This window comes from Sebastes umbrosus, chromosome 1, assembly GCF_015220745.1.
Source record: "Sebastes umbrosus isolate fSebUmb1 chromosome 1, fSebUmb1.pri, whole genome shotgun sequence".
NCBI lineage: Eukaryota > Metazoa > Chordata > Actinopteri > Perciformes > Sebastidae > Sebastes > Sebastes umbrosus.
In genome coordinates, this window is record NC_051269.1 from 10377786 (window position 1) to 10391549 (window position 13764).

The window sequence follows — 13764 nt, forward strand, 5'->3', positions numbered from 1 at the left end:
ATTTTTCCAGTAATTATTACTTGAAAGCTGGTATCCATGTGGTCTAAGACAATAAAGTATCTGCTCTGTGTGAGTTAACAAAGTGAAGGAACCTCCATTCGAAAAATGACAAAAGCATACAAACACACACACACAGTCTCAGTCCACTTCATTACCGTGGACAACAGCAGCAGGTGGGAAAATACAGAGGCAAATTATCTCTCTGTCCACGTCACACAGAACAAGATGAGGTTAGTTTACTTTGGCTGGCGACTGCTGGCACAACTGGTTGGACTGAGGGCTCTGCTTCTTACTGCAGAATTAGGAGCCAGATGTGCCATTTACTGGCAGCTGTTTGGGGCAGGACACTGTCCCCAGTGACTGACCATTAAACTGTCAACATGTGGTAATACCAGGGTGTAATATTTGTGAAGCAAATGGGTTTTAATATCTTAAAAGTTTAAAAACTGACCATTGTGTTAACAATTTGTGACATGTTTTCTGTTTCTGCCAAATCTAAAGGAACCACAGCTGAGATGCAGACAAAAAGATAATTCAGACTTGAATGACTAACAATACAACAATCCTGCGAAACAGAATTTTTGGGAAATGTGTGAGACCGAACAGTAACTCGAGTGTCGGGAGTGCTGATGGGAAAGCAGACGGTGATAAGACTGAGGGACTTTCTTCTGGGATTGACCGGGGGAGCCACCGACAGTTGTGACATCCCCCCTGCAACATTTTCACAGTTAATTAAATTGAGGACTAAGCCACAGAGAAAGACATAGTTCGGAATATGCGCTTGATGTGCCATACTGTCTCCAGACAACTTACTACAGGATCTTTTACAACACAACTGCTGCTGCAAATTCTGGGAACAGATGTCCACGGAGATTTGCTCTCTTTCTGCAGAGCTGAAGAGAAAACTTTTCTTTTAGGCCGTTGTTCGATTTTTCATGTTACATAGAAAGTATTTCATCTTATCGTCATTATATCTGTTTCAACTGAACTACAAAGTCATGAAAGCTTTTGTCTTGTATAAACTGTTTAATCTGTCACTGCCGCCAGCTCTTCATTACTTCGGTTACTTTCGAGTCAAGATGGATTTCATTAACTTTAATTTAATTTAGGTGTGTTGTGTTCTGGCAACAGGCTGGCAGTCTTGGCGGAGAGAGGAATCTGAAATAACTCTGAGAGAGAACTAAAAGAAATGTGGCAGCAGGCTCTGCACAAATTATCAGCAAAAGCACCAAGTAAACAATTTTGTATTTTGTTTGTTATTGTTGTTTTTGGCCCCTTCCTTTTTTTCTTCTTTCTTTCATGAACACACACGCAAAATCTTTCTCTGCTTCTCCCTCTCACACACACACACACACAGAACTGTTTGGTCTCCATCCCTCCCATGTCATTTTGAATTCTCAGGCCACCTGTTTCACGCACTTCAGAGCAAGTGATGACAGGAGGATGAGACGGGGAGAGAGGGGAATAAGGGTGAAGGACAAGGGACTCGGCATAGTGCAGTTAGAGTTGTTGCAAAGGGAGGGTAAATTAATAACAGGCATCGTAAATATATATTTTAAACACTGTTTACTAAAGCTTTCAACCTCGTATGAGCACACACAGCCCTGTCCTTGTCGGTTGTAGATTGAAAACAAGATTCTGCAGCCAGCAGAAGCTCTGTGAGGCTGTACTTTACAGCAGTGCTTTGAGTTTACCGCTAACATCGGCTCACAGTGACAATGTTAACATGCCGATGCAAGTATAATGTTTACCATGTGAATCTTAGTTTAGTGTGTCAGCATGCTAATGTTTGCTGATTAGCAATAAACACAAAGAAAGTTTAAAAAAATACATTCTGACCTGATGAGGAAATTATGTAAAGTCAGAGAGAGAGAGCACCAACGTAATTATAATTCATCTTGAGGGGGACATAAATGTGTGAACCAAATTCCATGGGAACCCCTCTAATAGCTGTTGAGACATTTCACTCAAAACCACAAATGTGAGGTGGCAAAGAGGGGATCACCAAAGCTATTAAGATTTATCCTCTGGGAACCATGAATGTCAATCCATCCAACAGTTGTTGAGATATTTCGGTTTGGACCAAAGTGGTGGATCGACTGACCGGCATTGCCGTCAGAGTCATGCTAAACAGGAGCGACCTGACAGAGGAGATTACACCGGTTAAATCTGCATCTGCACAAACCTTGTTAATTGTTCTTGTCTTAAGTTATATCTAATATTTCTTTCCATACAAATCAGAAGAAAAAGAGAAAGGGTAAAGAAAAGAAAGAGTGGAAGAAGAAGGGAAGGGACAAGTCTGTGATGCGGTGTATTTTGTTAAAGTAAGCCAACACTTCTTTTCTCAGTCTTTCAGTAGCTGCAACCAAACATAATGCAGGAAAATAAGCAATAAACCATTGAGAAGGTTTCCACTCTGGGTCATGGCAAAAACACAAAAGTCCCATGTATTCCCCTATCATACCACAGACTACATTAGATTGAGTCCAACTACAAAAGCTGACCACTTTTGAGTGCAGCGTAGAACAAAAAGCACAGTCATTTCCTCTCGCTGTCTTCAGTCTCTCCTTCTGGCCAGAGACCTGCGGCTGGATGCCGATGCAGAATGACACTGACAGACCGGACCCTCAGGAGGCCCACGCCAACAACGCTGCGTGGGAAAACTATTACACAAACCCCCCTCAACCAACCACAGGTAGCATGGCCGGGGCACCTCCAACCACAAAGTCATGCTAAATATAAAACCATTGTTTATTCTCACAGTACATTTTACTGTGAAGAACAAAAAGACAAGCGGGGAAAAAAGAGCTGATGTAACGTAATACATTCTCTCCTCTGGTTGATAATGGTGGAGAGAATCCGCCAGACAAGCAGGGGACAGGATCAGACCCCGTGGAGCCTGTTAGGAAACAGCTTTAATTCATACCAAATCATCCCACCACAGCTGCCCTCCTCCCTCCGTTTCCCAGGCAGGAGACGTGTGAGCCAGATACAATGAGACAAACTTGTGTCATTTAAAAAAAGACAGCTGTCCCATTTTTAGCCCCGCAAAGCTCCAGCTGAGTCACAGTCAGCTCCTGTGACAAAAGACGGAGAGACAAATACGAGCAGAAAAATGACAATCACGCCACACACAGCGAGATGTGGATGAGAATAATATGCATGAAGAAAAGTCTTCTACATCTATTAGCATTACAGAGAGGCCATTGTTTAAGCTTCACAGTGTCTTGACTATTACATTGTTAAAGTCAACATTGCCAGCATCACGCCAGGCCAACAAAAATAGCCCAAATCTAGTTCGGGTTCACTCACAAACTAACAGTATGTGGTCTGAATGGGAATCTCCAAACTAGGGCTGGATGTCTCTCCAGCAGGCATGAATGTACTTGAAGAATAATAGACACATATTGCTGTATTTATTAAGAGAAAACAAAGAATTGTGGCTCTAATATTACAGTCTGGAACAGAGGCTGACCTCAGAGTCAACATCTCTATTTGAGTTTTTACATTCAATTAACTTTTGTATTGTTTTGCTACTGAGCACATAAAGGAAGCACTCTGCGACTTACGTTACCGTATTTTCACAAGCGTGTCAGAGAACTACGGTGGTCTTTGGGTAACGTACAAACGTGAAAGAGCCAGTGTTTGGTTTGTCCGTTCTCCCCGCTCACTGTGTAGATATGAAGGGCTCGTTCTAAGCTAACAAAAACACAGCGATTCTTAGTTTCAGGTGATTATATACATTAATGAAAACATAGTTATGAATATTATATTCCATTTCTGCTAAGAGATCCCTCAAAGTGTTACACACTGGTCCTTTAAAAACAATATATTTTTTGCCCAAATTGTATGTATAAAGTTAGATACACTGACGTTATAGTATATATGAGGTATAAAAGCAAAATAAAACACTTAATGACACAATATCAGTAATAACATGCCACTATTTCCACTCTCAGGTGTCTAAATACAGCCAAAGTTTTCAGGCCCTTATTCAAGTTTTCTCCTCTGTCTGCCAGCTTTGTGATGGAGGTATGACTCTGCGAAGTGCGGCGTTATCTTTTTCCCATTTAAATGCTAATGAGCGTGCTGCCGTACCAGTCAAAGCACTGCGGAAACAGTGTGAATTTTTAATATCTTATCACACCAAAAGGTAACAGCTCTCCCGGTGAGGTGGAGGGATGAGTACATGCTCCCTCATTAAATTCCACACAAACGATGTGTCCCTCAGAGAGCGCTGAGGGCCATTCTGTGTGTCACAGCATCCTTAGTGTGTGTGTGTGTGTGTGTGTGTGTGTGTGTGTGTGTTGCTAGTATAATGTGCATGGTCAATTGTGTGCACTCACATCTGCCCGTGTCATTTAGATGTGTGCGTGCATGCAGATGTGCACAGCGGTGTGCGGGTGCACTTGTTTCTTCACCTCATCAGTAATGAACAGCTGTTAATTGCCTCCCCATCATGTGACAGAGCCACAGACAGAGGTTAAGGTTGTCACAGCCTGTTAATAATTACTTTCCGCGGCTGGTGGAGTCATTGATGGCAAAAAGGTTAGAGGAAAATTCATTGAATGTAATGAAACTCATATGAGAGGGTGACCTCTGCTCCTCTACTGCCTGGATTTGTATTCCCCTCTGGCACCTGTTTCCATGAAAACCACCAGTGTCTTCTACAGTAAGTAGATGTTAATGTGTTGTATCATTTCCTTCTTATAGAGTAGCAGTGAATAAATAAATGTAAAGCGTTTCTTATGAGCAATCCTCAGAGAGCTCAGTATGAATGATAACAATAATCTATTCAGCGTTGCGTTCATGTCCTCCAGGAAAATGACAACATTTTTTAAATAGATATGTTCGACTTGGAGTCAAACTCGCGTTGTTAAAAACTGGCAGGTTCAATCTGGCTGATAAAAGTGAAGCATTAGAAGTGAAGTGATGTCACAGACATAAAACTTCTCCAAAGAAAAAAGAATAAAAATCTCCAATCAGCAGTATTCAAACTCAGATTTATAAACCTGGCATCTCCTCTGCAGAACAAAAAGACCTTAACGTCACTTCTTTTCTTTTTTGGTCGCAGAATTCCTCTAAATGTGTTGCCGCTGTGGTTTGGCACACAATGATGATCTTTGGTTTCAACATTATCTTTCACATTGTACTCCTCACATAGCTGCTAGAGAAAGCAACGCTGGAGGAAAAACTGGAAAGCATGAGGGACTTTTACGAAGGCGGGCGCTCCTCAAAGCCAGGATTCAATAATTGCTTTCCTCTTGTCTCACGCAAGTGACAGATGGTGAGGCCACCAGAGGCCTGAAGATGGGAATAATATTGTTGATTAAAAAGAAATATAGGAAACAACATGCAGCTGTTGGCTACAAGACAGATGAGGGAAGACAGAAAAAGAAAGGAAGAGAGAAAGAAAGAAAGAGAAAATAGGAGCAGAGCTGGGAAACAAAAAGAATATTGCTAATGACACAATTGCACTTGGCTGGCCACCACACATTTTGATTGGAGATTGTTTGAACTGCTGATATGTGAAGTTTGAGGAGAGATTTTATTGTTTGACTGTTTTATTCTTGGTGGGTCCTGAGGGATTATGAGTCGTGTTCCAGGTATTTATGAAAGTTGTTATTTATTTGGCTCTGCACAGTGTGGTGCTCAGACCACCCTTCAAACATGAACGCCCACCTGCACATGTTAAGCAGTTTGTGAGAAAAATATGATTTTTCAAGATTCAGACGGTCTAAAAAAGAAATATCAATATCTTCCACCTTGTGTGCATGAGCTCGTCAGCGTGGGGGTAATTGTTTCCCACAGCTCTTTGCCGGTATCAAGGGAAATTTAACACTTTTAATGGCAAATGCTGATGCTGAGCTCTCTCTTCCTTTCTCTGCTATGAGCATCAAAGCTTGGAGTCACACTGAGAAGCCTCTTTTGCATAGACTAATGTAATGATTGTCTTTCAAAGGACAGAAAACTCAAAGTCACAGCCGGAGATCCGGTATCTTTTTGTTCACATTTAGCATAAAGGTGCCTTTTTGTTATGAATCCAATTTATTCCCCGCAAATCAAACGTTAGAAAAAAATGGAAAGTATACATGTCTTTGACAAAATAAATGACAAAATCAGCATGCAAAGTCATTCGTCACCAAATTGGGTTTTTAAATGTGCACGAGTAAGTTTCAGTGAAATTACCACCCAGTCTGCAGCGGTGCAGGTTTTATGGGTTTGTCACTGTAACATTATCTTTCCTGTGAACTAACAAAGGAAGCAGTAAATCAGCTCCACGGCCACGATTCAATGAGAGAAAGTCATTGTATCCTCCAAATTCTTATCTGATTCTAGACATTTCCGCAATAGTAATGTACGCAAGACAAACCTACGCTACTGTATTTATCATTTATGGAGTAATAAGCATGCACACTGGGCGTCAGCTGCGTTGTGCGTTGACTGGATAAGAAGCGAAATAAGCCAGTGTGATCAGGGGAGGGATCGAGTGAGATTAAAAGATTTAAGGCTCCATTTGCCCATGAATATCTGATGCCTATCTGAGGCGAGAGCCAGTGATCCTCTGTCAGGTCGCCGAGGTGTCGGAATAAATCTACCTTATCTCCATCCGGCCACTTTTCAACTGTTTCTGACGTGAACGTGCAGCCACATTCCTGTCTACAGTCACGCAGCAGCTGTTTGCATCAAATATGAATGTTTCTTCTCATCTGAAATCACTGCAGCTTGGTTATTATTTAGTTTTTATTCTATCTTCTACTCCTGAGTCAAAATAAGTGATTCATGTCTCATTCAAAAAGCAAACACTGTTTCATACTGTGAGACTGCCAATACCAGCAGATACTGAACAATTGTTTGGCTCAGACCTGGCATCTGAAAGCTTCTCAGCACAACTCCATGTTGGCACCAGCCAGCAAATAAAAATCAGTAACTGGCAGTCGCAAGCTAATAATCAAGTTGTGAAATGACCTCAGTCCTATTTTGATACTCAAGTTTCTTCTGGACATTAATCTATAGAACTGAAACATCTGAATTCAGTGTTTTAGACGTCATTGTTGCATGCAGTTTGGACACAGGTTGCATTGTTGTGGATTTCTCACAGCAAAATATCACTTCTTTGAGGCAAAATATAGCCATTACATTAACACAGCTCCCATGTGTCCTGTATGACAGTGAGTATGTGTATTTTGCATTGTTTATTCTGCAATAAAGTCATTATGGGGATATTTTGATTGGAAACGTTTCACTGTTTGGGAGCTCTTGCCTTTGCTTGTTTTATCTTAATCTATCTTTATCTTAATCTTGATCTTAATATGTCTGGTGACAAAGATAAATGGTAATGGCAATGAAAACAAACTGCATAATTCTATCCAACTAAAGGCTTTAGGTTTCGTTTTAGTATTTCATTTCAACAGAAGCAGAAGTAGCCTAAAAGCAACTGTTGCCACACTTTATAAGAAAAAATTAAAACCCAAATTCCAAGTCTGAATATATGGGAGATGTGATATGATAATTACTCGTCAGCGGGAAATACTAAGACACTGAGGACGTATGCACAAATATCTATTGCCAAATGCTATTAAAGATTGTGACCATTTCTATCGCCTCTGCACGGCTCTCAACATGATGAAAATGAATATGTTGTTTTTGAAAGGCTAAACTCCAACAAATATGGATTGAAGCAAAATATGTCGTTAGATAAAAACATAGTGTGAAATTTGGAAATGATTACATCTTTCTTTTTTTCAATACATGTTGACTTTTGGACTTTACAACGCTCTGGACTTATTGGAAATATTTGGATTGCATGGGTCAGAAACAATCCTACGCAGCCACCACTGGAATCTAATTCTACAATTCGTATGATACTAATAATATTACTGGAGCCTGATCTTCGTCTGCAACTGTGCACAAATACTCTGTTTAAACAGAATGTGGCCTATGAGTAACACAACATATATATATTTTTTAATAGTTTTATATACAGACTTTTGTATAAGTTATCCAGTGTGTTATCATGATTTTAGTTATATGGCCCAGATACACTAAACCGAGATCAAAGAACTAGCGGCGACAAGTTGCACTTGAACACACCGCAAAGACTACAGCCGACGGCCAGTTACAGTACCATGTACGTTCTGCACCTGTGTGAGATGAAAAAACTCTCCACACCACCAGGCGGCAGTAGTCTGTATTCGTCATTCAAAAAAGGAAATCGGAAGACCGAGGACGGCGGATATACAAGCCGTCGTTATGATACGTACATGAAACAAAGCAGCATTTGCCGAACATTTTCGCACCACTCTCACTCACCACTTAGCTTCATTCCAGATGATCATGTCGCTGTAAAGATATCCGTGTATCGGAATGATCAGATGAGATGAAGATGAAAAATGAGAAGAGCCTTCTGTGTGTGCCCTCCTGACTTTACTGGTTTTCTTGCTTTCCTCATTTCTCATGTCCTGCACTGATTCATTTAAGCTGAACAGCCAATCAGAGTGATTTATCTCACCGACAGTTAACGCCACCATTTCGACGTGCTGAATCGGCAGAAAAACCTCAGACACAGGCAGACTAGAGCCGACGATGCGTGACACATCGCAAAATCTAGGCCGACAGACGCTCACCTATACGGCTCCAAACTGTCCAACGGCCGACCGTCGTCGGCTTGGTGTGTCGCGGTCTATACGTGTGCAAATCTAATTTTGACAACTTCAGAGCAGGCAAATCCTGGAACATACCTCTGTGATCTTTGGTGCCCCCCTAAGTGGGACCCGAACCACAGGTCGGGAACCACTGGTATAGAGCTCCTTTAAAGCCATTAAAATGAGATTTAAAATCTAAATGTCTAAATCTTTATTAAAGGGACTGTTTGTAACTTTTTACACGTATAAATCTACTGGGTCGGGATCCCATGCCCGCTCGCATATGTGCAGTCGCGTGTGGCCGGAGTCTCTGCTCCTCTGCTTGCTTGCCTTCACTAACACACCGCGAGTGTTCTCGCTGTCTCGCTCCACCTCTAGACGTGAACGCGCGCTCACTCCACACTGCAGAAGAGTTAGTTTAGCTCTGAGAATATCTAGTGAATGTACAGTGGACGTTTGTGCAGAAATAAATGCTGCAGCTCCTCCAGACCAACAGAGGTTTCCCGTGTCTTGTGAAGTGACGGGGCTCCAAAGAGAGAAACGTTATCGTCTCCGACAAGGTGTCGGAGGGAGACACTGGCACCCGGTCGGAGACGATGACGTTTCTCTTCCTGCTTCAGCCCCGGCATCGACCCGCTTTTCCTGCTTCAGCCCCGGAGGCTGAAGCAGGAAAAGCCAACACTAGGATCAGCATTGATTCATGGAGAGACCTTCGTCTGGTCAGCTAACATTACTGCCAAGCAGCTGAAATATAGAGTGATATTGTGGTTTTAGCTGACGTGTGTCGCCTCACTGTTTTGAGCGATGCTCGTTCATGTCTATGTAGAGCGAGCACAAGCGCTAGCCCGACGCTGACTTTTGTTGACTTCACGGCCACAGGTGTCGCTGTTAACAAGCATTTCTGATTCTTACAAACAGTCCCTTTAAAACGAGATTTAATGTTATCTTTTTTAAGGGAAACATATGTTTTGATTGAAGTAGAGCATTTTGGACATCTCCCCCTAATGTTGAAGGGAACATGACATCTCCTCCAGCTGCCCTTTATCCCATAGTATAGTTTGTCCTTCATCATTTTAAGTGAATTTAGCCTCTCTGGAGTGGAAGAAGATGCAGATCAGACTTAGTTTCGTGCTATATTTTGGGGCGTTACAGAGTTTAGGGATGCTAAGGTAGGTTCCTCCCTCATGGGTGTGTCCACTCAGTGCCGGAGACCTCAGTGGATCCTCAGTGGATCCACCTGCAGAGCGCCAGCCTCCTTCCTCCACTACACTGTAGAGCGCCGCTCCGCACGGTAGACGCGCCTCTTCTCCAGGAACAACTCCTCTTTGTTTCTAACCTCCTTCAGTGGAAAGTACAGAAATCTGTTGATGCGATTTAGAGATCACTTCAAGTTAAAGCGGCTGCGTCAAGTTAATTTCAATCCAAGCTTTTGTTTGTTGCTCTGGGGGATAATCGTGCAGGATCTGCGGCGGATACACTGAGACTCCTGCGTGCAGAGGACAGAGGAGCTCAAAGGATCTGGACTGGATGCTTTTAAATGTTGACCCGCTTTATCACAATAAGATTCACTGGACTGCACAACTAGAAAGGTAGGTCATATCATGCAAGTGCTTTGATGCATACGTGACATGTCAGATAGATGATTTGTATTGAGACAGATGTGCTCATAAATCAGAAGGAAGGCACATTGGTGGAGTAGAAGGGAAAGGAATGATGCATGTGTGCAAGATTATAGGGCTCAGTATTTAAAATATGTCTTTAAAGTTCTGTCAAATATTTATGTCCTGAATATTTGGAAGAGTTTATTTTAAGCAACAGACTTCAGTTTGCCTATAGTTATTGCTTTGGTGTGTTTTTCTCTTTTTTGCGTATGGGACATATTAAATATTAAATGAGCAATCCTCTCAAATACACATTTAAAATCCTGCAAGAGCAAAGAGCAGTGTGTGTTTGGTGGACACTGAAAGTTTTATCTGCATGTGATGCTGTATCCTCACAATCTGATATTCACAGTAATTGAATGTGTACAACTACTTTTTCCTCAATCTAAAACCCTCTTATAAAATGACACGTGGTTCATGTTCATGTCCTCATAAGTCAAAAGCTCAGTCACGCTTTATTTTGGTTATCGGTCTGCTTTGGAGTTGTGCCTTCAGGGCTCAATGTGGAACTTGATCTTAAACCCTGACTGACAGTTTGACCTCAGACTCAGATCCACGTTTACGAGCTGGAGATCAGTGCCATGCATGGAGAATTACAGCAAAACACCCTCTCTAAAATGCTTTATTGTCTCCACAGTTAATTCATTGTACTAAGCTTTTTTTTGTGTGTGTGCCACATCACATGCAGGCTGATAACTTGGAGCGTCTTTTTATATGTGGATATTATTAACTTCAGCTCCCTTTGTGGCTGATATGTTGATGCGCTCTTGGTGAAATTCAGCTCTTGGATGTGTAATAGTGATAATATTTCTTGACTAGCGGCTTTCAGGAACACGTTTTGTGTCCATATGTATGAAAAGAGAGTGGAAAGGTGCAGGCAGCAGCGGTGGCTCCTTCTGGTCTCTCCAGAAGGAGACTTAGTCCAATCCCACTGTTGCCCTCCAGCAGCAGACACCACAGGCAAGAAGAAACTGTGGGCAGTGAGGAGAGGCACATCATTGCAATGAGAGATTCATCATAAAAATCCAGTAGCAATGATGGAAAATCAATGCTGAACCAGCAGAGTTTCTTTCCAGACTCCTATACAACCCTCAGGTTTCATGGTTCAGGTTAAGTTACTGGGTCTATACCTATTATTATTATTGCACACCCTATAATAGAATTACCTGGTCAAGATTTTAACCATTTACTTGCAACATTTCAATCAATTAATCGATTAGTTGTCAACTATTTAATTAATCGCCAACTGTTTTGATAATCGGTTTGAGTAATTGTTTAAGAAAAAAAAGGTCTACATTTTCTGATTCCAGCTTCTTAAATGTGAATATTTTCTGGTTTCTTTACTCCTCTGCGAGAGTAAACTGAATATCTTTGAGTTGTGGACAAAACAAGACATTTGAGGATGTCATCTTGGGCTTTGGGAAACACTGATCGTTCTTTTTTTTACCATTTTCTGACATTTTATAGACCAAACAACTAATCAATTAATCGGGAAAATAATCAACAAATTAATCGACAATGAAAATAATTGTTAGTTGCAGCTCTTATTTATACTCCCCCATTAGATATTCAACCATTAGGCAAAACACTGCAGATATATAGGGCTACATAACAGATCCAGTTTTTAGCTTTGTGTCTGAGTCCCTGCGTGATGTTGACTTCAGTATCCAAAAGCTGTACTAAGACTGCACGATGTAGCTCAGTGGCCAAGAACTGTTGCTGCAGGTGGTTTGTGAGGTGGAGGTTCAGGCTTATTGTGTGACGCTCGTCCCTCTCTGTCCCTCAGCTCCTGGACTCTCCTTCTCCTCTGTTAACAAACAGAGGGACAATGTTGTGGGACAAACTGTGCTGGCTAGCGGCCCTGCTGGCCTTATCGTCCGGGGTGCTGCCCGCCATCAACGAGCCCCTCTCTGCTCCCAGGATCTTCCTGTCCTTCAAAGGTAAGTCACTCACAATACTTGCTGTTGTCTGTGACCCACTTTGTTTAGCTCTTGTGTTTCTCTACAGACATGTAGATGTGATCACCGGCGTAATGGTCGCTTCTGTCATCAGTCTTTTATTTCTTGGTCTTGTTATGGGTAAACTATTGGCACTCTTTGAATTCATGGCTTGGCAAGCCTGGCATGTATTCCCTCACTGCCTGACAGAGAGTTTGATTGTGTGTCGGTGTGAGAGAGGCGTGATGATGAGAGGGATGAGGAGATGTGCTGCTGATGTCCCGACTATTCAGGACCAAGAGAATATGTCTTCATTTAATCGCCTGGCTGCCATTAGTTCCTCCAAACAGGCCTTTGTGCGACCTCGGCTCCCTTCTGAAATCAAGTCAGATTTAACACTTGGCTGGGCACACACTCAGGGCGCACATCCAGCATGTTATGAATGTTTGCCAGTGCCACATGAGACCCTGTGTGTGTTGAACTGTCCTGTTAAAATAGGTCTCAGCGGTGTGCAGTCTCCGGTGCTTTGTCATTCCAGCGCTGGCGTGGCCATCGTGTCCATGTAAAGCTCTCGAGGTTTTATGGTGTCTCTGAAGGAGACTTTAATAAGCATCTGTCATGAGGAAGAGTTGGGAATACTGAATGGGAACTGGAGGTTTCTCTGCAAATCATGGCAGTGAAATCACACATGAAAAATTAGTAGAGTTGTGGAAAATTCTGTATTTGCATGACGTTTACGATAATGTCCAGTGTTTCTATCTAATCTGCCCTGGAATAGCAGAAATAACTTCTTTGTTTTCATTTATTTCTTCATGTTGTGATATTTCCTTAAGCTGATTGAAACTTTAAAGTGAAGGGCTTTGTGAATTTTCCAGTTTCTTACTCTAGTTCAGACATTTTGCTTACCTGTTTGTTTTTCTCTCTCACCATCCCATCTCCTTCTCTCCGTCTGTAATCGAGTTGGATTTCACCCTCCGCTGGTCTCACATTTACTTGGTAGAAAAGAGTTAATTTATTTTCTACTTCTTTTAATTGAGTTCCTTTTTGTTTTTAATTAGTTTTGGAGGTTACTTTATGCCTCGCGGAGCAACTTCAGATAGCTGGAGACTAGAAATGCACCCTAAAGCTGTGCATCCCCTAATTGTATTGGTTTTGCACGGTGCTGCTGGGAATAGCTCCGTAATGTGCTTTTATTAATTTTTGATGTGCCGGTGTACTTAACCAAATAATTGGCTTTAGGTTTGGTCATGATAGCTGTCTAGTGCTGCCATACAGATCTGTGCTTTCTGATAAAATAATCCAAGCAAATTTTTTTATAAGCGTTTCAATTTTGATGATAAAACACAGAGACGAGCTACAAATGTCGGCTGCCAACTGTAGCAGCTAATAGAATCACTGTGTTGTTGAATTTGCTTCTGTCTGTGACCCAGCCCCACATGTTTATCCATAAAGGTTATGACACAGTATCACATCCTACTGATTATTTGCATTTTACAAAGCTGGTAGAGAAGTTGCTGCTTT

At 41.8% G+C, this 13764-nt stretch overlaps 1 protein-coding gene across 5 annotated transcripts in view; it reads left to right on the forward strand.

Moving 5' to 3' along the window:
* Window positions 1–9877: 9877 nt before the first annotated feature.
* sema3fa (sema domain, immunoglobulin domain (Ig), short basic domain, secreted, (semaphorin) 3Fa) overlaps window positions 9878–13764 on the forward strand; it is a 55072-nt gene continuing 51185 nt past the window's right edge. For 2 of the 5 annotated variants that reach the window (XM_037780999.1, XM_037781015.1), the window contains exons 1-2: window positions 9881–10234; window positions 12093–12246. In XM_037780999.1, the coding sequence (XP_037636927.1) occupies window positions 12135–12246 (112 nt within the window). In that variant the 5' untranslated portion in view covers window positions 9881–10234; window positions 12093–12134. Of the gene's footprint in view, window positions 10235–12092; window positions 12247–13764 lie in introns of all 5 variants that reach the window. The other 3 variants (XM_037781007.1, XM_037781024.1, XM_037781032.1) reach the window with 2 other exon arrangements.